This window comes from Silene latifolia, chromosome 11, assembly GCF_048544455.1.
Source record: "Silene latifolia isolate original U9 population chromosome 11, ASM4854445v1, whole genome shotgun sequence".
Classification (NCBI taxonomy): domain Eukaryota; kingdom Viridiplantae; phylum Streptophyta; class Magnoliopsida; order Caryophyllales; family Caryophyllaceae; genus Silene; species Silene latifolia.
Window position 1 is genome coordinate 16898164 of NC_133536.1, and position 26842 is coordinate 16925005.

The following is a 26842-nucleotide window of genomic DNA, read 5'->3' on the forward strand; positions in this document are numbered from 1 at the left end:
ACCTAGTACTCAACTACTCATCTTCTCAAATTAGAATCACTCCATTTAATTTCAAAATAAACTCAAGTACCCAACTTTAAACACTTTTTACTAGGAGTGCTAATGAGACGACACAGCTTGCGATCAGCTCAAGCTCGAGCTCGGCTCGATCAAAGGTGAGCTTGGGCTCAGCTCGAAAACTTAACTAATCAAGTTGAGCGAGCGTTGGCTCGGCTCAAAAACTTAACTAGGGGTATTTTTTTTCCAAGCACGAGTAAGATATCGAGCTCGAATTTTGTTTCATGACCACCAGCCGAGTAAGATATCGAGCTCGAATTTTAGTTTTAGTCGTTATATAGACAATAATAGTTCGTTGCACATTACTTCAATGGATACAAGTTATTTGTTAACGATTTTCAAAACTAGTAAGAGGTATGCTTCCTCCTACGGTAAATCATACTCCGTACAAAGGATTCCCTTAAAAACTAAATGAAGAAGATAGCGATACGAGAACTAGCTGAATTGTCAGATCATGATTTAGTTTGTCGGTTCTTTACTTTAAGGGGGTGTTTGGTTCAAGCAATTATGGTATAAGGTATGGGTTTGGAATGGCTCATACCCATTTGTATTTGTTTGGGAATTTTTGTATTTTGATACTCATACCTCAAACCCATGAGGTATGGGTTTTGGAAACGCATTGGGGGAGATGGGTATCACTCATTCCAAATCCTTAGGAATCAAAAAAATAAAAATAAAAATGAAAAAGAAAATAAAAAATAATTGAGAACACTATACCTTCCCGCCGTCACTTTTGCTCAAGGCATTCTATTTGAGCATTTTTCAACCGTTCTTAGTCAAGGATAATTGGTTACGTCAGGTTTTCTTAAGATTATAAATTCTCATGCAATTAGAATTATAATAACTTGTTTGGATAATAAATATTAAACAATGCTTCATAGTAATTTGTCGTTCACTTTGATTGTCATTTGTATTTTGGAAGTTTGTGAATTTGAATCCTACTTTGGTGAAATAATAATGTCTTTTAGTACTTAATTTGTAAAAATTAAGTTTTCTCTTTTACACTTTCAATATTATAAGTTTATTTTACTAACATCATAAAACATTTAATTTGATACCCATACCGGTATGTTTTTTATCCAAACACAAAGTATGAGAATGAAATTGATTCTAAAGAATGAACCAAACACATGGTATGAGGAATCAAGTTCCAAACCCATACCACCCTGAAATGATTCCTCATTCCAAACCCATACCACTATATGAACCAAACACACCCTAAAGGGTTTGCTTGGATTTTAGGGTAAAAGGGGAGAAATGAATGGAGTAAACTCGTCATTACCCAACTAATTAAATTTTCCGATAATTATCACCCAATTAAAATTTAACTGATTATTCATGGATTTCAGCCCAAAATTGAGGGGTCACCATTCACCATTCACCATTCACCATTCACCATCATACCTCGGTAACCTCACCACTGGCGACCACTACCGCAACGCCATTGTCGTCAGCTGCGGGAGATCTCCACTGGCGACCATCGCATCTCACCACCATGTCGTGCGCCCAAGGCCAAGTAAGTAATTCTCGCTCACTGCATTCTATAAACTGATTGATTAGATTAGTGTAGGCCTAAAATTTGGGGATGCATAATTTAATGATAAGGGATTATTCCCATTATCAACCTTAATTTTGGTTATCAAATTATGAACCTGTATTTTTGGGTATCAATTATGCATAATGCTTGGGGCCAGCTACGGATTGTATCGGAAATTCTCATTTTAGATGGCCATTTTACCGTCTGAAATTTAGACGGACAAAATGTGACCATTTTACCATAAAATGTACTCCCTTTGTCCCGGTCAATTGTTGTCCTTTGGTTTTCCACAAAGACAAGGAAAGGGAGGAGACCAATTATTAAATGATAAGTGGAACAAATTGAGTGTGAATGATCAAATTGTTCATCAAATTCATTCTTAAAATAGAAAGGACAACAACTCACTGAATCGTTTCTATTGCTGGATATCCTAAGATGTTGGTTTTTTCGTCTGTGTTTGTGAACGGTTAAATGACCCTGTATGCTTAAGAAATCATGCTTCTGTTGAATTGTTTTACTGATCTTTTTGGATACGTGGCAGGAGGGACAGGATTCGGATGACTATAAGATGTTTGACACTGAGGTGGATGAAAGAAATGATGGCAAAGGGAAGGAGGTGCTTGATGTTTCTTTACTAATTTCTCTATTGAAGGCAGCCAATACCTGTGACTCGGAGAATGGTTATGCCAGAACTGCGGTATCTCCATCCACGTCTCCCTTTGCAGCACACGTCTTGTATAAGCCAACGGTTTTCAGCAGGAGGCCGAGAGATGCTGCCTTTAAATTGAGCTAGCTCGACTCATTTACAACCCTATTCAAAGGCCATCATTGAGCTAGCTCGACTCATTTACAACCCTATTCCGTATGCAATTCGACTTTATCATTCAATATAATGCATTATGTTAGTGATTATAGAGATGCATGAGGTCTAGAATGTTCAAAATAAGTTGTTTTGTTACTTGTTAGGTGGATAAATTGCCACTTTCGCGCATTTAATTTCAAAATAAATCTTGGTGAAATAGAAAAATACGTATTCTCATTGGTTAGGGTGTATGGTGATAATTGTAAATTTGGTGTACCTTAGAATTTTCCCGGGAACAGATCAACAGAATGTGAATGTCGTTATCATTCCGGGACATAGCAAGTGGCAAAGAATCTAGTGAAGCTAGAATTAGGTAGGTTACTCCGTAACTTTTAATGATAAATTGGTAAGAGTGACCCAATACATCTAGATTCTAGCTGGGAACAATGAATGCCTACTGCTGACTTATCTCTTGGAAATTTGACGCATTTAAGTCATGGGTCATGAGTTTGATATTATTGCAGGTTTAGTTATTACAGAACATAATTTTCTATATTCTACAGTCCTAAGAAATGCTGCTACCAATTTGACACTAAAATATTTTCTTGGCAGTTTAGTCTTGGACACATCTTCTGATCTTGTTTCGGAATCTTGTTCCTTACCTGCAATGTTTCGTTCAATCCTTTTCAGTGTCGCCTTGTCGTGCCTTCTCTATTTCGCCATAGCCGTGAATAACGAGACAGATAGGCTGACTTTGCTCAAATTCAGAGCAAAAACAAATGATCCTCATGGTATTTTGAGTTCATGGAATGACACCATACACTTCTGCAACTGGTACGGAGTAACGTGTGGACATATGCACCAGAGAGTATCGGAGTTGAATTTGTCGTCCTCACAGCTCTCAGGTTCGGTATCTCCTTATATTGGTAATCTAAGCTTTCTTAGAGCATTGAATCTACAAGATAACAAATTTAGTGGCACCATCCCTCCTGAAATCGGTCATCTTCATAGATTGCAGAATCTCTTGTTTGCTAATAATTCCTTTGGAGGGGAAATTCCCTTAAACATATCACGTTGTTCTAGCCTTGTTGAGTTGAATCTGTTGAATAATATGTTGGAAGGAGTTATCCCTCATGAACTCAGTTTCTTGTCACATTTACAGTTTGTAACATTGTCGAAAAACAACTTCGTAGGAAACATTCCTGCTTCTTTAGGAAATATATCTGTCTTGTTTTCACTCCACTTGGGTGAAAACAACTTGGTCGGAAAAATCCCTGACAGCCTAGGCAAACTTCAAAACTTGACTGTCCTTGAAGCACTTACTAACAGGTTGTCGGGACCAGTCCCGTTCTCCATATTCAACTGCTCATCCTTGAAAATTCTACATCTAGGGGAGAATGAATTGGAGGGTCGTCTTCCATCGGATTTGGGCAATACGCTTCCAAACCTCCAAGTCTTAGCTGTTGAGCTAAACCGACTCACTGGATTCATTCCTCCTTCAATTTCAAACTCCTCACATTTAAAATATCTACAATTGTATTCAAATGGTCTTCAAGGAGAGGTTCCTAATATGCACAAGTTGGAGAGGCTTAACTTACTGAACATCGCAGATAACCTCCTTGGGATGGGCCGAGCTGCTGATATGAACTTTGTTTCTTCCTTGGCCAACGCCACCGTGTTACAGATAATTGTGATAAGTAAAAATAAGTTTGGTGGAGATCTTCCTAGAACCATATGCAATTTTACCAGGGTTTCGAATTTCGAATTTGCGGGCAATAATATTGGCGGAAATATTCCAGAATGCTTAGCAAACCTAGCGAATCTACAGTACCTTGGCGCGTATAGGAACCTACTGTCTGGTGTCATTCCACAGGAAATAGGGAAACTTCAGAAGTTAGTTGAATTAGATTTAACTAGCAACCATTTATCAGGTAGGATACCATCCTCAATTGGTAACTTAACCATGTTAACAATTGTTCAAGTAGCCGAAAACTACCTTGAAGGAAACATTCCTGTTGCTCTAGCAAATTGTGGATCACTTTTAGGATTGGATCTCTCGGAAAACAATCTTAGTGGTGCTATACCGTCTCAACTTACTGATATTTCCACCTTTGTTGAACTTGATCTATATAACAACCATCTGACTGGATCCCTCCCTGAAGAAATTGGACGGCTGAATAATCTTGAGAGCCTTGACATATCTAACAACATGCTATCAGGTGTTATACCGAGCACTCTTGGTTTCTGTACAGTGTTAGAGACACTAAACATGCATGGAAACTTCTTTCAAGGCGTGATTCCTAGTTCACTGGAGACATTGACGGGTCTTTATGCGCTGGATTTATCACGGAACAATTTGTCAGGCAAAATCCCGGAACTTCTAGTGAGGCTTCCATTGACACTATTAAATATTTCATACAATAACCTGGAAGGTGAAGTTCCCTCTGGTGGCGTCTTTAACAACGCAACTGCTGTTTCTTTGTTTGGAAATAGAAGACTGTGTGGAGGCATACCTCAGTTAAAGCTGCATAAATGCAGTTTCGACCAGACTCAGATAAAAAGGCGAAGCCACAGAAAAAGGCTTCTCCTTGAAATTCTCTTTGGGTTTGCTGCTGTTATACTGCTGGTGATAGTCATATTGGCATATATGTTTTGGAGAAGAAAGAGGACAATGAAAACAGAAGTTGCAGGGGACTCTGAAGAGTTTCGAAATGTATCTTATCAGAGCATACTTAAAGCCACAAATGGGTTATCAGCTGATAATTTAGTTGGAAGCGGTAGCTTTGGGACTGTATACAAAGGAGCTATTGATCAAGACGGGCCAGTACTTGCAATCAAAATATTTAACCTCGGAAATCATTACGCTTCTAAGAGCTTTATTGCTGAATGTAAGGCACTCCGCAGCATTAGACATCGGAATCTCATTAAGGTTATAACAGTTTGTTCAAGCGTTGATTATCAAGGCAATGATTTCAAGGCTCTGGTATACGAGTACATGGTAAATGGTAGTTTGGATGACTGGTTGCATCCAATAAGGGAGATAAGCGGGGTTGGGAACGGAGAAAATGCGCTTGGGAGTTTAAGTTTTCGTCAGAGACTTGAGATTGCAGTAGATGTTGCTTTTGCTTTGGAGTACCTTCATTATTATTGTGACCCGTCAGTAATTCACTGTGACCTCAAACCAAGCAATGTTCTCCTTGATGAAGATATGGTCGCGCATGTGGGAGACTTTGGTTTGGCCAAACTGATTTCTGAAGGCATTAGCGCAAATCAGTCCAGTTTCACTGGAGTCAGGGGGACTGTTGGTTACGCACCTCCAGGTAACTAAGACGCACCCTTATTACCCATGTTTAATTTACTGTAATCTTATATGAATATGTGGGTGTTTTCCGATTTGCGCTGGAGTAAACTACATGCTATTCTGTTCTTTGCATATAATGTACTCCGTATAAAATACAAGTAAAATAGTTCACTGAATGTAAGCGCTTTATATTAATGGAGTATTAGTAGCTATTCGATGCAATTATTAACAAAATCTTCGCGATGGATGAACCTGAAACAAACTCTTTGAATTATTAAAACGGGGTAAAGCTGCGTAAATCTGCTGTTGTGTAATGTTAATGTTGATGCACATATGAATGCGGAATTGGTACCTAAACTTCAAATTTATGGATTAATTGCAGAATATGGAATGGGAAATGAAGTATCAGCGTGTGGCGATGTGTATAGTTTTGGAATTCTCGTTCTGGAAATGTTTACAGGTAAAAGGCCTACTGATGACATATTCAGAGAAGGAATCAGTCTACATGAATATGTGAAAGCAGCTGTGTCTGAACAGGATATCAAGATTGTTGACGATGCTCTTCTTCCCGATATGGCCGTAGACAATAGCAACAGCCAGATAATATTCCAGTCTGTGGTGTCTGTACTTGAAATTGCCCTTTCTTGCTCCGCTGAACTCCCACAAGATAGACCGGATATGAGCACCGTTGCTGCCAAGCTGTTATCAATCAGAAACAAGCTCCAGTGACGGTAATGCGTAATGCCTATAAGTGTGCTCTACGTCAGTTAAGATTATAAATCTATGATCATTGTATATCCACTTTTATTTTGAATGGTACCAAATAAAAAGTTTGTGATTATCATGTCGTATTTATCATATTTCCAAGAACTTGAACGATGTTCCATTATCAGATTAACTTTGTGAGATGAATGCTGTACTATTGCTGTTGAACTCCTTTTTACTCATTCTCATCGATATTTTCAATAACAAGAGTCGAGGTTACATATAAAATTATTGGGCAAATAATGAAAACATTGTACCGAGTATATAGTTATACAAAGATGTAATCATATTAAATACTCCGTATTTTTATAGAATAAGAGCAATATATTGTTTCATTATCGCACAAGTTCAAGCCGCTCACAAGCTGTTCGAGCCATGCTAACGTTAGCTCGACTTGGACTCGTTAAATTATTGAGCCGAGCCCGAGCTCAAGCCAAGCTCGCAAGAGCCGAGTTTTGACTGAGCCGAGCTCATTCTTAGGGTGAGATTATCAGTCAGACTCACCAAAGTTTTAAGACTCCGCCACATCAGTTTTCCATTAACTTTTATTATTTATTTATTGTTCAGACTCACTTTAGACTTACCTCAGACTTGATACATTATCAGTCAGATCCACCTCAGACTCGACTTTTTCACTTTACTTGAGAAAATGTGGGGTTTAAGAAAAAAAGAATAAAAGTAATATAACACTTGTCATTTTTTCATTAGATGTCTTCTTTTAATAGTGGGGTAAAGACTCATGTAGAGTCTTAACTTGAGTCTTGGAGTCTCCAAGACTCTACTTAAGACTTTGTCAAGACTTTATTAAAAGTATCATAGAATATTAATAGTCTTTGAGTGAGTCTTGTCTTAAAACTCACCAAAGTTTTGTTTCTAGACTACCAATAATCTTACCGTTAAGGAAGTAACATGGCTAGAATGAAATGTTATTGTACTTTCCAATTAAGAAAACGAAATGTATCTAAGTGAAATAGAAAAAAAACAATTGGGTTTCTCTCCATTTCCTTCTATTTTCTATTAATGGTCTAGATTCCGTCTCAAAACGATCTAATGGTGAGTTAAATGAAAAGGTTGAGAGTGAATAATGATTAAATAATGTTCTATTAGAGCATCCACAATGGTAAGCAACAACCTTACTAGCTTAACTCTCCAAATCACATTTTTGAGCTACAACATTTTAAGTTACAAACTTCCCCAATGGTTAAGCTATAAGAGTTGTTGCTTAAATGGACTTATATACATTTATTTTTTTAATTGGCACATATCTCTTTGTGGGTCCATTTGAGCTACTAGCTCTATGGAGCTAGTTGCTCAAACTAAGCTAGTTCATGTGAAGCTCTCCAATGGTTGAGCAACTAACTTGAAATTTTTAGAATTTACAAGCAAGTCCTTTTGTTCAACCATTGAAGATGCTCTTACAAGCAATGGAGAGAATAGGAAATGAAGAGGATCCCCTATCGAAAAAAAGGTCCTTTGATTTGTTAGGGTGTACAATAATATTGTACTTCTAGTTTACCTTAAAAACTGGAATATCATTAGAGAGAGAAAGGTTGAAAAAAGGTGAAATTTTTCGCCTCTGAAGTTGTGAAGAGTGAAGACTGACGAAGAGGCAGGGGTCTTTTTGCTGAATTTATTTTTTTGGTTTATTTAATAAGAATAACCAAAATTAGTAAATTATTACTCGAAGCACTAGACTTCTATTATCGTGTCCGTATTACGGACATGATGTCATCGAGTTAGGCCTGTTTTTTTCGGCTTTTTAGAGTGAATCAATCGAATCAATCAATGGAGCCAAATCAATCGAATCGAAATGAATCGAATCGAATGGAGCTGAATCAATCAATCAATCAATGGAGCCGAGCTGATCAATCGAATCAATAGAGCCGAGCCGAATCAATCAAATCAAATAAAGTCAATTGAGTTTGATCGAATCAAATAATCATATTAATAATAATAATAATAATAATAATATTTAATATTATTGTTATTATCAACTATAATAATAATAATAATAATATTCATAGTATAATACTATTTATACTAAAATTAATATTTTTAAGAAAAAAATTATAATATTATACTCCTCCATCCCGGTAATTTGTTGTCCTATTCCATTTTGGGGTGTCTCATTCAATTATTGTCTTTTCTATTTTAAGAATGAACTTGATGAACAATTTGATCATTCACACTCAATTTGGTCCGCTTGTCATTTTATAATTGGCCACTCCTCTTTCCTTGGTCTTTGTGCCAAAACCAAAGGACAACAATTGACCGGGATAGAGGGAGGAGGATATGAATAATCATAAATTATAATAATGAAAAAATAGTAATTTTTTACTAATAATATTCCTAATAACAATAATAAATAATAATGTCAATATTAATAATGATATTAGTAAAAATAATTGTTTCGAATAAAAACACTCAAGTAAGCGTTGCTCGAATCCGGGTCGGGTCAACGTGCTCCTCTCGAACGATGGCACCTCGAACCTATGCTTGCTCTCTCCGGATGGATCTTTCACGCGTAACAAATAGGGCCTCGGAGGGTTCGCACAGGTCCTTCTCCGATGCCTTACGATCTTGTTGGATAGTTGGGACCTTGCTTGAAGCTTAAGGTTTTAGTGCCCTCTCATAGTAGTTCGAATAGTCTTACTTCTAGAGAGAGGAAGTTGTTGGTGAGAAGTATTTTACCATTGATGGGTGAATAATGAGGTATTTTTAGATTTCTATGTGTACCTCAAATGATGGCTGGCAAGCATAGTTACCATATTCGCTATGAATACGCCTTATCGATTCGCGATTCGCTTATAGAAAATGTGTTATATGTATTTTCGATGTCGATTGATAGAATTCGCTTTTAACAATTCGTGATTCGTAGAGTATCAAGTGAATCCGTAACCATGTTGGCAAGCGTGTTGACTTGTATGACCCTGTATTGGCTACTGGGTCAAGTCGGTTGGGCGTGCCCCATCAATAATATTAATAATAAGTGTTATTAATTTTAATAATAATAATACCAATAATTATAACAACAACAACAACAACAATACTACTACTACTAATAATAATAACAACAATAATAATAAATAATATTATTATTATTAACATTATTAACATTATTATTCATTTTAACAATAACAACAACAACAATATTATTCATTTTAATAATAATATTCATAATAATAATAATAAATAACATTATTAATAACATTATTATTAATAATAATAATAATAATAATAATAATAATAATAATAATAATAATAATAATAATAAAGAATAATATTAAAAAAAAATAGTATTATTGATAACAAAATTAATAATAACTATTAAATTTAAGATGAGTAAAAAAATTTGAAATGAAATTTGAACTTAATGGAGTGAATCAATCAATCAATCAATGAATGGAGCCGAAATTTAAATGAATCGAATCGAATGGAATCAATCAATCGAATCGAATCGAATGGAGTCAATCGAATCGAATCGAATCGAATCGAATCGAATCGAATCGAATCGAATCAATCGAAATAAAATGAAAATAAGCGAAAAAACAGCGCTTTACGATCCATCCATCCATAATACTCCGAAATACGCGTATATTTTATTAACTTTAAAAAATGTCAGGTGTCCTATATTTTACACATGGAGATGCCCTATCATTTGTCCGTTTTGTATATGTGTCCATATTTGATGAATTGTAAAATCTAGCTCTTAAGGTTTTAATTAGCTCTTTAAGTCTTAAGCACGTCGCTTTCCAAAATGTGAAATTAAATCCTTTGATAATTTCCAGCTGATATATCACTGGAATTTCAATTTCTCGTCAATATCTCATATATATACTATATGAAAAGTTCATCCTAGGACGAGAAAATGATATTCCGGTAAGATATTCGCCCGAAAAAAGACGCAAAATGGTCTAATTAGTAAGAAAGTCAATTACTCTAACAATAGGTCTTGGTATAGACTGGTGGGGCGAACATACGGGTAAATACCTCTAATAAAATGGGTAGGGGGACAAGGTGAGGTACCCCATGTGCTTCCCACTTTATGACAAATTGATATTTTGTGAGGGAAAATGGTATCCGTCTATACGTATAGACGGATAGTGTCCGTCTATAATGAGAATTTGTGTTACTCTAATTAAAACTTGAGCTGGATTTTACAATTTATCAAAGTACAGTTAGTCTTCCTAAAGACGGGTCAGAGCAAGTGACGGGTAATGCCACTCACAAAACGGATAGGGGGACAAGGTGGGGCACCCCAAGTTCTTCTCTCTCCTCTATTTGGGTCATTTATGAGAGGAAATGGTATCCATCACTCCAAAATGACAGATACGTGCCGTCGATTTTGTGATCAAAGTAAAGGACCTAGTTAGTTGTTACCAGTTGACCACTTGCCCTTTTTTCTACCATAAAAAGCAAATTTAAAAATGGACATGTCATCCTTCACCATTAACCACCAGTGTACCATACCTCAGTAACCTCACCACCGCACCGCCATGGTCGTCGGCTGCCGGAGATCTCCATTCACAAAATCCTTTCCATCACCGCCGCGCTCATACACCAGCCTCTATCCTCGACCGTCGCACCACCATGCCGTGCGCCGAAGACCACCTGACTCAACCCCGCCCCTCTTTGACGCAGTCTCTTCTACACTTTAGGGCGGTATTTAATGACGTAAGTAATTCTCACTCACTGCAATCTATAATTTGATTAGATTAATGTAGGGGACAAATTTGGGGATGCTTAATTTGTCAAGGAATTATTCCCATTTTTAACCTCAATTTTTAATTCAGGTTTCTGGTTATTCTGTATCGCAAATTCACATTTCAGACGGACACCGCAAGGAGTATAGTGGTTCAAGCCTCCCAAGAGCAAAATCTTGTGGAGCATTCTTGGTCTGAGTCCATGCCTAATAGATTTCGAGCCTGTCAACCACGGGTGGCTCGGGTGGCTTACCGCTTACCGCTTACCTGGTATACGTGGTTTGCAGTTATCACGTACACTCGAGGGTTTACCCACCCAATGCGCACCGAAGGTAGCGACTGCTGGTTCCCTCGTCGCAAAACAACAACAACAATAACAACATTACCCCAGTGCCTCAATGGCTCCCGCAAATTGCGGGGTAAGGGGGTCGGATGTACGCACCCTTACCCTTGTGTTAAACACAAAGAGGCTGTTTCCCAATGACCCAAGATGAAAATTGCGTCGAGAACTGCTACTTCACAAGAGAAAGAAGCGCAACCACTTTAGTGAGTCATTTTGCTTTACTCCATCATTATTCAGAACCAAAGAGTAATAGTCTTTCCCTCGTCGAAAAAAAAAATGGTCACCTTTTATAGTTTTATTATAAAATGTTTGACATTTTCTTGTATTAAGTTAAGACCGTCTTACGGAGGCTTACCTGACCTGCTTTTTATCAATGAATAATGTTGGCATGTTTGTGAATTGTGACAACAGGTGGGTTTCTCATCACCTGCGGAATCTGGAATGATTTCTGAAGTCTGACCTAGGACTGACTTTGGCACAGGCATGCGTTTTACTATCTTACATGCTATACGAGAAAACAATGATAAGTGTCGTCGTCATTCTTTTATAGTCACTATTGCTCTATATAATTTATCTTACCGGCACTTACCCACAGTCCTTTGCGTTGTCGCTCAGTATTCTGTCTTTGGATCAACAATGACAATTGGAGCGATGATAGATGCTGTGATTGGTGGCTGGGTAGCAGACCATTTTGGGAGGAGAGCTGTATGTTACTCCATATTTCATTTCTCTTTGCAATTTTGTGATTTGCTACAGTTTGGGTCTAAGCCATTTTTAGCAGCTATATGTAAACACGGTCAAAATTGTGCCTTATAAGATGATACACAACAATCTTAGAGTAAAGAAGACTAAGAAAGTAAGAAGTAAAAAGAAAGCAAAGAAAATCATGCCCTCAAAATCTGCGCAGAGGAATTGTTAGTAAAGTGGGCCATGATCAAACTTATATTCATTCAATGGTTTTGCCATTTTGATCACAGCGACATTTGTAGATGATTTCCATGGCCAGTTGATTCTTTTCTCGAAACATTGTAAGATCATAAATGGGCATATAAGCTCAAAGCTTAAAATTTTTTAGTAGGATCATATGTTTCATTCAGGTTGGGCAATCAAAATATTTGCAAAATATAGGTCAGTCAAATCACATCGTCATTGCGACATTATTCAAGTTCCTTTACTTTTTCAGTTTCTCGGTTCAGCAAAGATTGACATTTTTATTTTTAATTAAGGCTCATACTTTCACTTGATGTTAATCATGGTGTATTTCTGTTTCATATATGTATTTTTGCCATTTACTGTAATATTTTTCTTAACAGTAATATGGTTAGAATGGAATATTACCGAACTCCCCAACCAATGAGACAATTGGGATTGACAATAACCATGAATAACAAAACATAATCAATGTGAAATAGAAAAAAAAACGTGCTCTTATTTGTTAGGGTGTACAGTGATATTGTACACCGGGTGCACCTTAGGATCTTTCTTAGAAGTTAGAACGGAATGTCATTATTTTTCCGGGACGTAGTGAGTGGCAAAAGAATTTAGTGAAGCTAGTGTTAGGTAGGATATGACTAAAATTAGTATCTTTTTTAAGTTACTTCTTAGTTTTTAATGATTAAATTGATAAAAGTAATCTAGATTCTCAGCAGGCAACTTTGAATGCCTTTTCTGACTATTTTTACTTGGAAATTTGACGCATTTACATCATGAGTTTGATGCTATAGGAGGTTTAATTATTATAGAACATAACTTTTCTAAACTCCTACAGTTCTATGAAAATGCTGCTACTAATTTCACACAAAAATATTTTCCTGGCAGTATAGTTTCGTTCAATCCTTTTTAGTGTTGCTTTGTTTTGCCTTGTCTATTCCGCCATAGCCATGAATAACGAGACAGATAGGCTGGCCTTGCTCAAATTCAGAGCCAAAACAAATGATCCTCTTGGTGTTATGAGTTCATGGAATGACACCCTACACTACTGCAACTGGTATGGAGTAACTTGTGGACGTATGCTCAAATGTCGTAAAGTGAGGTTTTAGTTCCCATGCTCAAATGCTCAAGTCCAAGTCCAAGTCCAAGTCCAAGTCCAAGTCCAAGTCCAAGTCCATGACTTTAGGATTAGTGTAGAAAAGTACACGGAGAGATTAAACAAGCCTTTGATTAATCAATATAAGTATGGTCTCATGGGTGTCGCGAAATTCAACTCAAATTTAATACCCCCGATTTTCAAACAAAAGACTACTCGATGATCACGACTTCATGACCTTTCTTCAGTCTTTATGTTAATGTCTGTTTTTCCCTGAAAACATTCAAGCCTTCTCACTGAAAAAACTAAGCATGGCAAGCATCTCAGTTTACTTATTCTTCTGTGTCGCAGTTTTTTTTAACTGCCTTTATTTCACCACAGGCGGAAATGATGAAACAGACAAGCTAGCATTGCTTAAAATCAAAGCCGAAGTAACAGACCCTCTAGGGGTCATGAGTTCCTGGAATGACACCCTCCACTTCTGCAATTGGGACAGGGTTAACTGTGGTCGTAAGCATCAGCGAGTGACAATACTCGACCTGAGCTCGTCAAAGCTCACAGGTACTATTTCTCCATTTGTAGGAAATCTAAGTTTTCTAACAATGTTAGACCTCCAAAATAATAGCTTTACTGGTATTATCCCGTCTGCAATTGGTCGTTTGCACCGGCTGCAATCACTATTGCTCAATAATAATTTGATTGGCGGTCAGATTCCGTCAAATATATCAGGCTGCTCTAGCCTTACTGTGCTGTATGCAGGAGATAACAAGCTCATAGGGGATATCCCTTCCGAGCTAGCATCACTGTCGTATCTGAACATAATTTCCTTAGCAGACAACAGTTATACAGGAAAAGTACCTTCATTTTTCGGAAACTTAACATCCCTCTCCCAGCTTTACCTAGCTGGAAACAATCTGGATGGGATGATCCCAGGTAGCCTCGGCAAATTCAGACATTTAACCGCGCTTACACTAGGCATGAATAATTTGTCGGGAATAGTTCCGTCCTCAATTTTCAACCTCTCATCTATGACAGCCTTAGATTTAGGGCAAAATGAGTTGGAAGGGTACCTTCCTTCACATTTAGGTAACACACTTCCACAGCTCAAATTCTTATCTGTTTATAGCAATAAACTCACTGGACTTGTTCCTGTTTCGATATCCAATTCCTCGAATCTCCAAATTCTCCAACTGGATGGGAATTTTCTTCAGGGAGAAATCCCTTCCTTGCAGAAATTAGAAAAGATTGAGAACCTTAACTTTGCCCATAATTTTCTCGGAAATGGCGTAAATGGTGATTTGGACTTTGTTTCTACTTTGGGTAATGCTACCGTGTTACAAGAGTTTGATATAAGTGGAAATAATTTCAAAGGAAATATTCCGAAACTCATCTGTAATTTCTCAATGGTATCATATTTACAGTTTGAGACGAATAAGATAGGTGGCCAGCTACCGTCTTGTATAGAAAATCTAGCTAACTTGCAGGTCTTCAGTGTTAAGGGAAACCAGCTTGATGGTGTCATTCCTGAAGGCTTAGGAAAGCTTCGTAACCTCAGTCGATTAGATTTAAGTGGGAACAAGTTTTCAGGAAGCATACCGTTTTCTATAGGAAACTTAAGCCAGCTGACAATTCTCTATTTGTCTGAAAATAATCTTGAAGGAAACATACCCTTTACTCTTGGAGAATGTCGAAACTTGCAGGATTTGAATATTTCAGTAAACAATCTTAGTGGCAGGATACCGATCCAACTACTGAGTCTTTCTAGTTTATCGATAACACTTGACCTGCACCAGAATCGGCTAAGTGGACCGCTCCCTGCAGAAATCGGGCAATTGACTAGTCTCGGGACTCTTGACTTGGGTGAAAACATGTTTTCAGGTGTAATACCAAGCAGTCTTGCTAATTGTATAGGGCTGGAGAGGTTATACCTGGACGGAAATGATTTTCAAGGCGCTATAAGCGATAATTTGCAGACACTGAAAGGTCTCAATGTGTTGGATTTGTCGCGGAACAATTTTTCAGGAAACATACCCAACTTTCTTGCCAGCCTCCAGCTGCAAATGCTAAATTTATCTTACAATGACTTTCAAGGTGAGGTGCCTTCTGTGGGCGTCTTCCGTAATGCAACAGCTGTTTCGGTTCTAGGAAACAGAAACCTCTGTGGAGGCATTACTGAGTTTAAACTGCCAAAATGTGATCTTAACATATCCCAAGTAAAAAACTCCGGCCACAAAACGAGCTTGATACTTTCTATTCTGTTTGCATTTGTTGGAGTCGTGCTGGTTGTGGGACTAGTACTATTGTATAAGGGTAGGAAGACGAAGCGCTGGGCTTTGGGGGATCCAGTCAACTTTTTACAAGTGTCGTACCAAAACCTCCAGAAAGCGACAAATGGGTTTTCAGAGGAAAATTTGATAGGTTGTGGCGCCTTTGGAACGGTATACAAGGGAGTACTTGATCCAGGTAGTAAAACATTGGTCGCCATCAAGGTATTTAACCTTGAGATTCAAGGCGGTTTCAAGAGTTTCATGGCTGAATGTGAGGTCCTTCGCAACATCAAACATCGGAATCTTGTCAAGGTCATTACAGCTTGTTCAGGTGTTGATCAACAAGGCAAAAATTTTAAGGCATTGGTTTATGAGTACATGGTAAATAAAAGTTTGGATGATTGGTTACATCCGATCAGTGAATTAGACGAGACACAGAAATCCATGGGAAGGTTAAATTGTCTTCAAAGATTCGATATTGCAGTTGATGTCGCTTTTGCCTTAGATTATCTTCATCATCAGTGTGGTGTGTCCATAATCCATTGCGACCTCAAGCCAAGTAATGTTCTCCTTGATGATGAAATGGTTGCACATGTCAGTGACTTTGGTTTGGCGCGACTGCTGTCAAAGGACTTCGTCAGCTCGTACTCAAATCAGTCTAGCTCTGTTGGGGTTCGAGGAACCATTGGCTACACACCTCCAGGTAAGTTTCTAGTCGCATCAATAGTGTATAGAAATGATTGCAACTAGACCTGTCAAATTCTGACCCGACCCGAACCGTTTTCAGGGCCAAGACCCGAAAATTTTGACCCGGCAATCAGTTTGACCCGAACCCGAAATGACCCGTTATTTTAGGGTCAACCCGTTGGGTTAGAGGTAAATCAAAAATTTTATATTATATTTTCAAAATTAATTAAAAATTAATTATTTTTATTACTTAAAATTACAAACACAATTTAAAAGTCAATTTTATATAACTTTTATAATATTATTAAATAAAATACTTATTAAAAAAATATTTTAATAATTATGTCAATATAACTAATGTAAACATTGAATATGATTAAAATATTAATTTTAATTATGTTTTACATTTAAAAAAAAATTAATTAAAAAAAGCGTTACAAATTATTTCTTGACTCGTATTCTGACCCTAACCCAACCCATGACCTGTATGACTTGATCCGTATCTGACTTGACCCGTATTATGGCCCGACCCGGGACCTGACCCGTTTGACAGGTCTAATTGCAGCCAATCTAACGTATCTCTGGAATCATAACACTTGAGCTTACATTGCTGCAGAATATGGTTTGGGAAATAAGATGTCGACATATGGTGATGTGTACAGTTTCGGTATCCTTGTACTTGAAATGTTTACAGGAAGAAGACCTACTGATGGTAAGTGGAACAGAGGAAAAAGCCTCCATGGGGTTGTGAAAGAAGCCCTGTCAAAAGAGGTATTAACTGAAATTCTGGATCCGCTTCTTCTTGAAGAAATAGTCAGGGAAGAGACAGATTCGGGTCTGATCATGGAAGCCGTGATTTCAATTCTAAGAATTGCACTTCTGTGCTCTGCTGATCTCCCAAGAGAACGTTTGTACATGAGTGATGTCGCTAATAGGCTATCATCAATTAGAAACGGTCTCGTTGAGGCTCGTTTACTGCAGGGTAAAGCTTCTTTTGAGACACCGGAGTAATGTTGATGCAATGTTACTGTTAACAAAAATATTGGAAGGCAAAAATTCCATTCTAGCCATGTTGCTGTTAACAAAAAATATGGGAAGGCCAAAATTCATATAACCCTTTGTCCCTTACTTCCTAGGAAGCACGGACACTTCTATCATCGTGTCAGTGTCAGACACCGTGTCACACATCGAGTCTCCAACACGACATTCGGAAATACGTCTTAATAAAGTTGTGCGTCTATAACAACATTTCTATTTTATTAAATTTAATGAACATGTCTCGTATCCTATATTTCATGTAATACCGTATCACGTGTTAGTTTTGTGTGTATGTCCATATCCATTTTCGGTGCTACCTAGTACTCAACAACTCATCTTCTCAAATTAGAATAACTCCATTTAATTTCAAAATAAAACTCAACCAATGTTGTTAGGATCGGGATTCTACTTTGGATTGATGGGGAGGGTAGGATCGAATCGATACAATCGGATCGTAGACTCGTAAGATTCTACAAATTCACTAAATATAGTATTTTCTTTGGTAAAAACATATAATCGAAGGTTAAAAAACTGATTTATCAATATTTATCCATGAAATATTGATAATTAATTATTTTAATACCATTGTATGAACATGATTCAACAACTTGCCCAAAAATTTGGGTTTTACGATGTCATTTTACAAGAATAAATATTAATATTTTTACTTTGGAATCGGATCGTAAATCGTAGGATCGTATTATGATTCACTATCTCTAGAAATTTTCCAATGGATAGGATCGTAAGAATCTACAACCAAGATAGAATCGTAAAATCTGGGATCGGTCAAGCTTTTTTAGATCGTAAAATCGTAGAATCGTAAGATCGAATCGGGATACTGACAACAATGAACCCAACTTTAAATACTTTCTACTAGGAGTGCTAATGAGACGATACAGCTTGCGATCAGCTCAAGCTCGAGCTCGAGCTTGGCTCGATCAAAGGTGAGCTTGGGCTCAGCTCGAAAACTTAACTAATCAAGTTGAGCGAGCGTTGGCTCGGCTCAAAAACTTAACTAGGGGTATTTTTTTTCCAAGCACGAGTAAGATATTGAGCTCGAATTTTGTTTCATGACCACCAGCCGAGCAAGGCCAAACTTGGACTTAGCTCGGCTAGTATCACCCCTAGCTAAAAATAGACTTGGTTTATTTCGGGAATGTTTCAGTTAATCATTGCTTTAGTTTTAGTCGTTATATAGACAATAATAGTTCGTTGCACATTACTTCAATGGATACAAGTTATTTGTTAACGATTTTCAAAACTAGTAAGAGGTATGTTTCCTCCTACGGTAAATCATAGAAAGGATTCCCTTAAAAGCTAAATGAAGAAGATAGCGATACGAGAACTAGCTGAATTGTCAGATCATGATTTAGTTTGTCGGTTCTTTACTTTAAGGGGGTGTTTGGTTCAAACAATTATGGCATATAAGGTATGGATTTGGAATGGCTCATACCTAGACCTGTCAAACGGGTCGGGCGGGTCGGGTCTCGGGTCGGGGCAGAATACGGGTCGGGTCAAATACGGGTCGGGTCAGATACGGGTCGGGTCAGATACGGGTCGGGTCATACGGGTCACGGGTCGGGTTAGGGTCAGAATACGGGTCAAGAAATAATTTTTAACGTCTTTTTTAAACGATTTTTTTAATTTAAAAAATATTTTTTTAAAAATTAAATATATTTTAAATTATTATATTAGTCATATTCATCATATACAGTAATTATATTGATATAATTATTAAAATAAAGTTTTTTAATAATTATTTTATTATTAAATATTATAAAAGTTATATAAAATTGACTTTTTAGTTGAATTTTTAATTTTAAATAATAAAAAAATAATTTTTTAAATATATTTTCAAATATAATATATAAATAATAATATTTTTAATAAAATTCATGATTTTCCCTTGACCCAACGGGTCGACCCGCTCGGGTCGGGTCTCGACCCTAAAATAACGGGTCATTTCGGGTTCGGGTCAAACGGGTCGCGGGTCGAGAAAACCGGGTTTGTAACCCTAAGAAAACGGGTCGGGTCGGGTCGGGTTTGCGGGTCGGGTCGAGTTTTGACAGGTCTACTCATACCCATACCTTGTGTTTGTTTGGGAATTTTTGTATTTTGATACCCATACCTCAAACCCATGAGATATGGGTTTTGGAAACCCATTGGGGGAGATGGGTATCACTCATTCCAAACCCTTAGGAATCAAAAAAATAAAAATAAAAAGGAAAAAGAAAATAAAAAATAATTGAGAACACTATACCTTCCTGCCGTCACTTTTGCTCAAGGCATTATACTTTGAGCATTTTTCAACCGTTCTTCAACATTAGTCAAGGATAATTGGTTACGTCAGGTTTTCTTAAGATTATAAATTCTCATGCAATTAGAACTATAATAACTTGTTTGGATAATAAATACGGAGTATTAAACAATGCTTTTGTATTTTGGAAGTTTGTGAATTTGAATCCTACTTTGGTGAAATAATAACGTCTTTTAGTACTTAGTTTGTAAAAATTAAGTTTTCTCTTTTACACTTTCAATATTATAAGTTTATTTTACTAACATCATAAAACATTTAATTTGATAGCCATACCGGTATGTTTTTTATCCAAACACATGGTATGACCATGAGGAATCAAGTTTCAAACTCATACCACATTAAAATGAATGATTCCTCATTCCAAACTCATACCACTATATAAACCAAACACCCCCTAAAGGGTTTGCTTGAATTTTAGGGTAAAAGGGGAGAAATGAATGGACTAAACTCGTCATTACCCAACTAATTAAATTTCCCGATAATTATCACCCAATTAAAATTTAACTGATTATTCATGGATTTCAGCCCAAAATTGAGGGGTCACCATTCACCATTCACCACTAACCAGTAACCATCATACCTCAGTAACCTCACCACTGGCGACCACTAGCGCACCGCCATTGTCGTCAGCTGCGGGAGATCTCCACTGGCGACCATCGCATCTCACCACCATGTCGTGCGCCCAAGGCCACGTAAGTAATTCTCGCTCACTGCATTCTATAAACTGATTGATTAGATTAGTGTAGGCCTAAAATTTGGGGATGCATAATTTAATGATAAGGGATTATTCCCATTATCAACCTTAATTTTGGTTATCAAATTATGAACCTGTATTTTTGGGTATCAATTATGCATAATGTTTGGGCCAGCTACGGATTGGATAGGATCAATTCAGGTTTCTGGTTATTCTGTATCGCAAATTCTCATTTTAGATGGCCATTTTCCGTCTGAAATTTAGACGGACAAAATGTGACCATTTTACCATAAAATGTACTCCCTTTGTCCCGGTCAATTGTTGTCCTTTTGGTCGTTTTGCACAAAGACCAAGGAAAAGGGAAGATATCAATTATTAAATGACAAGTGGAACAAATTGAGTGTCAATGATCAAATTGTTCATCAAATTCATTCTTAAAATAGAAAGGACAACAACTCACTGAATCGTTTCTATTGCTGGATATCCTAAGATGTTGGTTTTTTCGTCTGTGTTTGTGAACGGTTAAATGACCCTGTATGCTTAGGAAATTATGCTTCTGTTGAATCGTTTTACTGATCTTTTTGGATACGTGGCAGGAGGGACAGGATTCGGATGACTATAAGATGTTTGACACTGAGGTGGATGAAAGAAATGATGGCAAAGGGAAGGAGGTGCTTGATGTTTCTTCACTAATACCTGTGACTCGGAGAATGGTTATGCCAGAACTACGGTATCTCCATACACCTTTCGAGAGTCGTTAGAGGAGAACCTGAGTGAAGAAGAGAAAAGGAGGCTGCTGAATTAACATCAGTTGAAGGTCAAGTTCCTGAGACTTGTTCAAAGGCTTGGGTATACACCCGATTCTCCCTTTGCAGCACACGTCTTGTATAAGCGAACGGTTTTCAGCAGGAGGCCGAGAGATGCTGCCTTTAAATTGAGCTAGCTCGACTCATTTACAACCCTATTCAAAGGCCATCATTGAGCTAGCTCGACTCATTTACAACCCTATTCCGTATGCAATTCGACTTTATCATTCAATATAATGCATTATGTTAGTGATTATAGAGATGCATGAGGTCTAGAATGTTCAAAATAAATTGTTTTGTTACTTATTAGATGGATAAATTGCCACTTTCGCGCATTTAATTTCAAAATAAATCTTGGTGAAATAGAAAAATACGTATTCTCATTGGTTAGGGTGTACGGTGATAATTGTAAATCGGGTGTACCTTAGAATTTTCCCGGGAACAGAATGAGAATGTCGTTATCATTCCGGGACGTAGCAAGTGGCAAAGAATTTAGTGCAGCTAGAATTAGGTAGGTTACTCCGTAACTTTTAATGATAAATTGGTAAGAGTGACCCAATACATCTTGTTTCTTAGCTGGGAACAATGAATGCCTACTGCTGACTTTTCTCTTGGAAATTTGACGCATTTAAGTCATGGGTCATGAGTTTGATGTTATTGCAGGTTTAGTTATTACAGAACATAATTTTTCTATATTCTGCAGTCCTAAGAAATGCTGCTACCAATTTGACACTAAAATATTTTCTTGGCAGTTTAGTCTTGGACACATGTTCTGATCTTGTTTCGGAATCTTGTTCCTTATATGCAATGTTTCGTTCAATCCTTTTCAGTGTCGCCTTGTCGTGCCTTCTCTATTTCGCCATAGCCGTGAATAACGAGGCAGATAGGCTGACCTTGCTCGAATTCAGAGCAAAAACAAATGATCCTTTTGATATTTTGAGTTCATGGAATGACACCGTACACTTCTGCAACTGGTACGGAGTAACGTGTGGACATATGCACCAGAGAGTATCGGAGTTGAATTTGTCGTCCTCACAGCTCTCAGGTTCGGTATCTCCTTATATTGGTAATCTAAGCTTTCTTAGAGCATTGAATCTAAGAAATAACAAATTTAGTGGCATCATCCCTCCTGAAATCGGTCATCTTCATAGATTGAAGTATCTCTTGCTTGCTAATAATTCCTTTGAAGGGGAAATTCCCTTGAACATATCGAGTTGTTCTAGCCTTGTTGAGTTGAATGTGTTCACTAATATGTTGGTAGGAGTTATCCCTCATGAGCTTAGTTTATTGCCACATTTACAGTTTGTAACATTGTCGAAAAACAACTTGGTAGGAACCATCCCTGCTTCTTTGGGGAATATATCTGTCTTGGTTTCACTCTACTTGGCTGAAAACAACTTGGTCGGAAGAATCCCTGATAGCCTAGGCAAACTTCAAAATCTGACTGTTCTTGCAGTAAGCGATAACAAGTTGTCGGGAACAGCCCCGTCCTCGATATTCAACTGCTCATCCTTGGAAATTCTATCATTAGGGGGGAATGAGTTGGAGGGTCGCCTTCCATTGGACTTAGGCAATACGCTTCCAAACCTCAAAGCCTTATCTGTTGGGGAAAATCGACTCACTGGACTCATTCCTCCTTCAATTTCAAACTTCTCACATTTAGAATTTCTACGATTGGCTTCAAATGGTCTTCAAGGAGAGGTTCCTAATATGCACAAGTTAGAGAAGCTTAAGTTCCTGAACATCGGCAAGAACCTCCTTGGGATGGGCCGAGCTGCTGATATGAACTTTGTTTCTTCCTTGGCCAACGCCACCATGTTACAGATATTTGTGATAAGTGAAAATAAATTTGGAGGAGATCTTCCTAGAACCATATGCAATTTTACTAGGGTTACGATTTTCGCATTTGCGCTCAATAGTATTGGTGGACAGATTCCAGAATGTATAGCAAACCTAGCGAGTTTACAGGGCGTTGGCGCTTCTAGGAACCTACTGTCCGGTGTCATTCCACAGGAAATAGGAAAACTTCAGAACTTGGTGGAATTAGATTTAAGTAGCAACCAGTTATCAGGCAAGATACCATCCTCAATTGGTAACTTAACCATGTTGACAATTGTTCGCATAGCTGAAAACTTTCTGGAAGGCAACATTCCTGTAGCTCTAGCAAATTGTGGATCACTTCTAGGATTGTATCTCTCGGGAAACAATCTTGGTGGTGATATACCGTCTCAACTTACTGGTATTTCCACCCTTATTGAACTTGATCTATATAACAACCATCTGACTGGATCCCTCCCTGAAGAAATTGGACGACTGAATAATCTTGAGAGCCTTGACATATCTAACAACATTCTATCAGGTGTTATACCGAGCACTCTTGGTTCCTGTACAGCGTTACAGAGCCTACACATGCCTGGAAACTTGTTTCAAGGCGTGATTCCTAGTTCACTGGAGACATTGGCGGGCCTTAATGAGCTGGATTTATCACGGAACAATTTATCAGGCAAAATTCCGCATCTTCTAGTGAGGCTTCCATTGACAATGCTAAATCTTTCATACAATAACCTGGAAGGTGAAGTTCCCTCTGGTGGCGTCTTTCACAATGCAACTGGTGTTTCTTTGTTCGGAAATAGAAAACTGTGTGGAGGCATACCTCAGTTAAAGCTGCATAACTGCAGTTTCGACCAGACTCACATAAAAAGGCGAAGCCACAGAAAAAGACTACTCCTTGAAATTCTCTTTGGGTTTGCTGCTGTTATATTGCTGGTGATATTCATATTGGCATATATGTTTTGGAGCAGAAAGAGGAGTATGAAAGTTGCAGGGGACTCGGAAGAGTTTCGAAATGTATCTTACCAGAGCATACTTAAAGCCACAAATGGGTTATCAGTTGATAACTTAATTGGAAGAGGTAGCTTTGGGACTGTATACAAAGGAGCTATTGATCAAGACGGGCCAGTACTTGCGATCAAAATATTTAACCTCGGAAATCATTATGCTTCTAAGAGCTTTATTGCTGAATGTAAGGCACTCCGCAGCATTAGACATCGGAATCTCATTAAGGTTCTAACAGTTTGTTCAAGTGTTGATTATCAAGGCAAAGATTTCAAGGCTCTGATATACGAGTACATGGTAAATGGTAGTTTGGATGACTGGTTGCATCCAATAAGGGAGATAAGTGGGGTTGGGAATGGAGAAAATGCGCGTGGGAGTTTAAGTTTTCGTCAGAGACTTGAGATTGCAGTAGATGTTGCTTTTGCTCTGGAGTACCTTCATCATTATTGTGACCCGTCAGTAATTCACTGTGACCTCAAACCAAGCAATGTTCTCCTTGATGAAGATATGGTCGCGCATGTGGGAGACTTTGGCTTGGCCAAATTGATCTCTGAAGTTATCAGTACCTCTAGCGCTAATCAATCCAGTTTCACCGGAGTCAGGGGGACTGTTGGTTACGCACCTCCAGGTAACTACTCACACCCTTATTCTCCATGCCCCTCACAACTATTTAATTTAATTCTTATATGTGTGTTTTTCCCATTTGCATGGAGTACAATACATGCTATTCTGTTTTTCCTATTTAGTGTACTCCATATAAAATATAAAGTAAAATAGTTCACTGAACGTAGGCGCTTCTTACATTAATGTAGTAGCAAGCCGATGCAATTATTTACAAAATCTTCATGATGAATTAACCTGAAACAAACTTTTTGAATTATTAAAACGGGGTAAAGCTGCGTAAATCTGCTGTTGTGTAATGTTAATGTTGATGCACATATGAATGCGGAATTGGTACCTAAACATCAAATTTATGGATTGATTGCAGAATATGGAATGGGAAATGAGGTGGCAGCGTCTGGTGATGTATATAGTTTTGGAATCCTCGTTCTGGAAATGTTTACAGGTAAAAGGCCTACTGATGACATCTTCAGAGAAGGCATCAGTCTGCATGAATATGTGAAAGCAGCTCTGTCTGAACAGGATATCAAGATTGTTGACGATGCTCTTCTTCCCGATATTTCTGTAGACAATAGCAACAGCCAGATAATATTCCAGTCTGTGGTGTCTGTACTTGAAATTGCCCTTTCTTGCTCCGCTGAACTCCCACAAGATAGACCGGATATGTGCACCGTTGCTGCCAAGCTGTTATCAATCAGAAACAAGCTCCAGTGACGGTAATGCGTAATGCCTATAAGTGTGCTCTACGTCAGTTAAGATTATAAATCTATGATCATTGTATATCCACTTTTATTTTGAATGGTACCAAATAAAAAGTTTGTGATCATATTTCCAAGAACTTGATCATATTAAGTTTGTGAGATGAATGTTGTATTATTGCTGTTGAACTCCTTTTGACTCATTCTCATCGTTTAGCTAGTTGACCCATTCTTAAACTAAAAGGCTCGGTTGAAAACTTGAAATTACACTATTAAATCTCGGTTTATGTCACAGTCCCGTTATCTGTTGTCGTGGCTACGACTGATAACCAGCCGAGCCGTGCACGTGCTTGACCTTACTTGGCTTGTGCCCATGAAACAAAATTCCAGCTCGAGCCCACAGGTGCGAGCTTTAACTCAAGCTCGAGCCTATATAAAATTGTTAAGTTATCGCTTGTTTGGTCTAGTGTTATTTTCAATAACAAGAGTCGAGGTTATATATAAAATTATTGGGCAAATAATGAAAACATTTGAAATAGTTATACAAAGATCACTAAAACTTGGGAGAGACGGTCTCTTCTTAACTAATTGAGAGAGCAATCTTTCGTACCTCTTTTATTGTTAATTGTGTTAGTAATTTCGTACCTATTTACATAATAAATGTACTTAATTTTATCTTTAATCATGATTTGTACGTAGTTTATTACCTTTAGTACCATTTTTTCTAAAAAGTGTAAAATAATCTCTCAATAAACTTATTGAGAGACCGTCTCTCAGAAGACTTACTCAGCTGAGCTCATTCTTAAGGAAGTAACATGGCTAGAATGAAATGTGATTGTACTCCTCAATTTTTTATTTTTTTTGTTGACAATAATTACTCCTCAATTATTGAGAAAAATGAAATTGAAAATACTTCCTGAATAATAAAGAAAACCTAATCTATCTATGTGAAATAGAAAAAAATGTCCTTTGATTTGTTAGGGTGTACAACGATATTGTACTCCGGGTGTACCTTAGAAAATGTGAGCCCAAAAGTACAAGGCCTTTTATTAAGTGGTGGGTCCTAATGTGGGACAATTTTTTCTCTCAAATTCACGTCTCTTAGTCTCTTAAGCTCCTTAATTTCCCAATGTGGAGAGAAGTGGGGTTAATGTGGAAGTTCTTAGAGAATAGGAGTGAGTACCATTTATAACAACGCCAAAAGCACAAGAGCTTGTTAGTAAGTGATGAGTGTAATCCTTTATAAACATCTCTTAAGCTCTTTATTTTTCCGATGTGGGACAACTTTTTTCTCTCAAACTCTTGGAGTGTTACAAAAAGGTTAATGAAAGGTGAAATTTTTCGC

At 37.6% G+C, this 26842-nt stretch overlaps 3 protein-coding genes across 14 annotated transcripts; all 3 read left to right on the forward strand.

Annotated features, from left to right (window-relative positions):
- The first annotated feature begins 1314 nt into the window (after nucleotides 1-1314).
- On the forward strand, nucleotides 1315-6630 carry LOC141611229 (uncharacterized). Of its 3 annotated transcripts, none has more exons than XM_074429724.1 (4): nucleotides 1318-1573; nucleotides 2136-2456; nucleotides 3009-5716; nucleotides 6080-6630. In XM_074429724.1, exons 3-4 carry the CDS (start codon nucleotides 3064-3066, stop codon nucleotides 6424-6426), a joined length of 3000 nt encoding a protein of 999 aa, XP_074285825.1. In that variant the 5' UTR covers nucleotides 1318-1573; nucleotides 2136-2456; nucleotides 3009-3063; the 3' UTR covers nucleotides 6427-6630. The 3 variants fall into 3 exon arrangements, with proteins under 3 accessions (XP_074285824.1, XP_074285825.1, XP_074285826.1); XM_074429725.1 differs by having other exon boundaries at nucleotides 3087-5716; XM_074429723.1 differs by having other exon boundaries at nucleotides 1315-1573; nucleotides 2136-5716.
- A 4207-nt stretch (nucleotides 6631-10837) lies between these two features.
- Nucleotides 10838-17781, forward strand: LOC141611227 (uncharacterized). 5 transcript variants are annotated; one of them, XM_074429710.1, is made up of 6 exons: nucleotides 10838-11136; nucleotides 11256-11711; nucleotides 11920-11989; nucleotides 12124-12213; nucleotides 13916-16504; nucleotides 17105-17781. In XM_074429710.1, exons 5-6 carry the CDS (start codon nucleotides 13987-13989, stop codon nucleotides 17497-17499), a joined length of 2913 nt encoding a protein of 970 aa, XP_074285811.1. In that variant the 5' UTR covers nucleotides 10838-11136; nucleotides 11256-11711; nucleotides 11920-11989; nucleotides 12124-12213; nucleotides 13916-13986; the 3' UTR covers nucleotides 17500-17781. The 5 variants fall into 5 exon arrangements, with proteins under 5 accessions (XP_074285811.1, XP_074285816.1, XP_074285812.1 ...); XM_074429711.1 differs by having other exon boundaries at nucleotides 10856-11136; nucleotides 11256-11497; XM_074429713.1 differs by having other exon boundaries at nucleotides 10856-11136; nucleotides 11293-11711.
- Nucleotides 17782-20252: 2471 nt separating this feature from the next.
- On the forward strand, nucleotides 20253-25674 carry LOC141611228 (uncharacterized). 6 transcript variants are annotated; one of them, XM_074429720.1, is made up of 5 exons: nucleotides 20253-20535; nucleotides 21134-21508; nucleotides 22096-22388; nucleotides 22677-24806; nucleotides 25167-25674. In XM_074429720.1, exons 3-5 carry the CDS (start codon nucleotides 22151-22153, stop codon nucleotides 25511-25513), a joined length of 2715 nt encoding a protein of 904 aa, XP_074285821.1. In that variant the 5' UTR covers nucleotides 20253-20535; nucleotides 21134-21508; nucleotides 22096-22150; the 3' UTR covers nucleotides 25514-25674. The 6 variants fall into 6 exon arrangements, with proteins under 6 accessions (XP_074285821.1, XP_074285822.1, XP_074285818.1 ...); XM_074429721.1 differs by having other exon boundaries at nucleotides 22174-22388; XM_074429717.1 differs by having other exon boundaries at nucleotides 21134-21549; nucleotides 22096-24806.
- Nucleotides 25675-26842: the final 1168 nt, after the last annotated feature.

Coding starts and splice junctions, on each gene's coding strand:
- LOC141611228 (XM_074429716.1), top strand. CDS start 22,151: ATGTTTCGTTCAATCCTTTTCAGTGTCGCCTTGTCGTGCCTTCTCTAT. Junction 24,807..25,166: donor TGTTGGTTACGCACCTCCAG/GTAACTACTCAC, acceptor GATTGATTGCAG/AATATGGAATGGGAAATGAG.
- LOC141611227 (XM_074429710.1), top strand. CDS start 13,987: ATGAGTTCCTGGAATGACACCCTCCACTTCTGCAATTGGGACAGGGTT. Junction 16,505..17,104: donor CATTGGCTACACACCTCCAG/GTAAGTTTCTAG, acceptor ACATTGCTGCAG/AATATGGTTTGGGAAATAAG.
- LOC141611229 (XM_074429723.1), top strand. CDS start 2,893: ATGGGTCATGAGTTTGATATTATTGCAGGTTTAGTTATTACAGAACAT. Junction 5,717..6,079: donor TGTTGGTTACGCACCTCCAG/GTAACTAAGACG, acceptor GATTAATTGCAG/AATATGGAATGGGAAATGAA.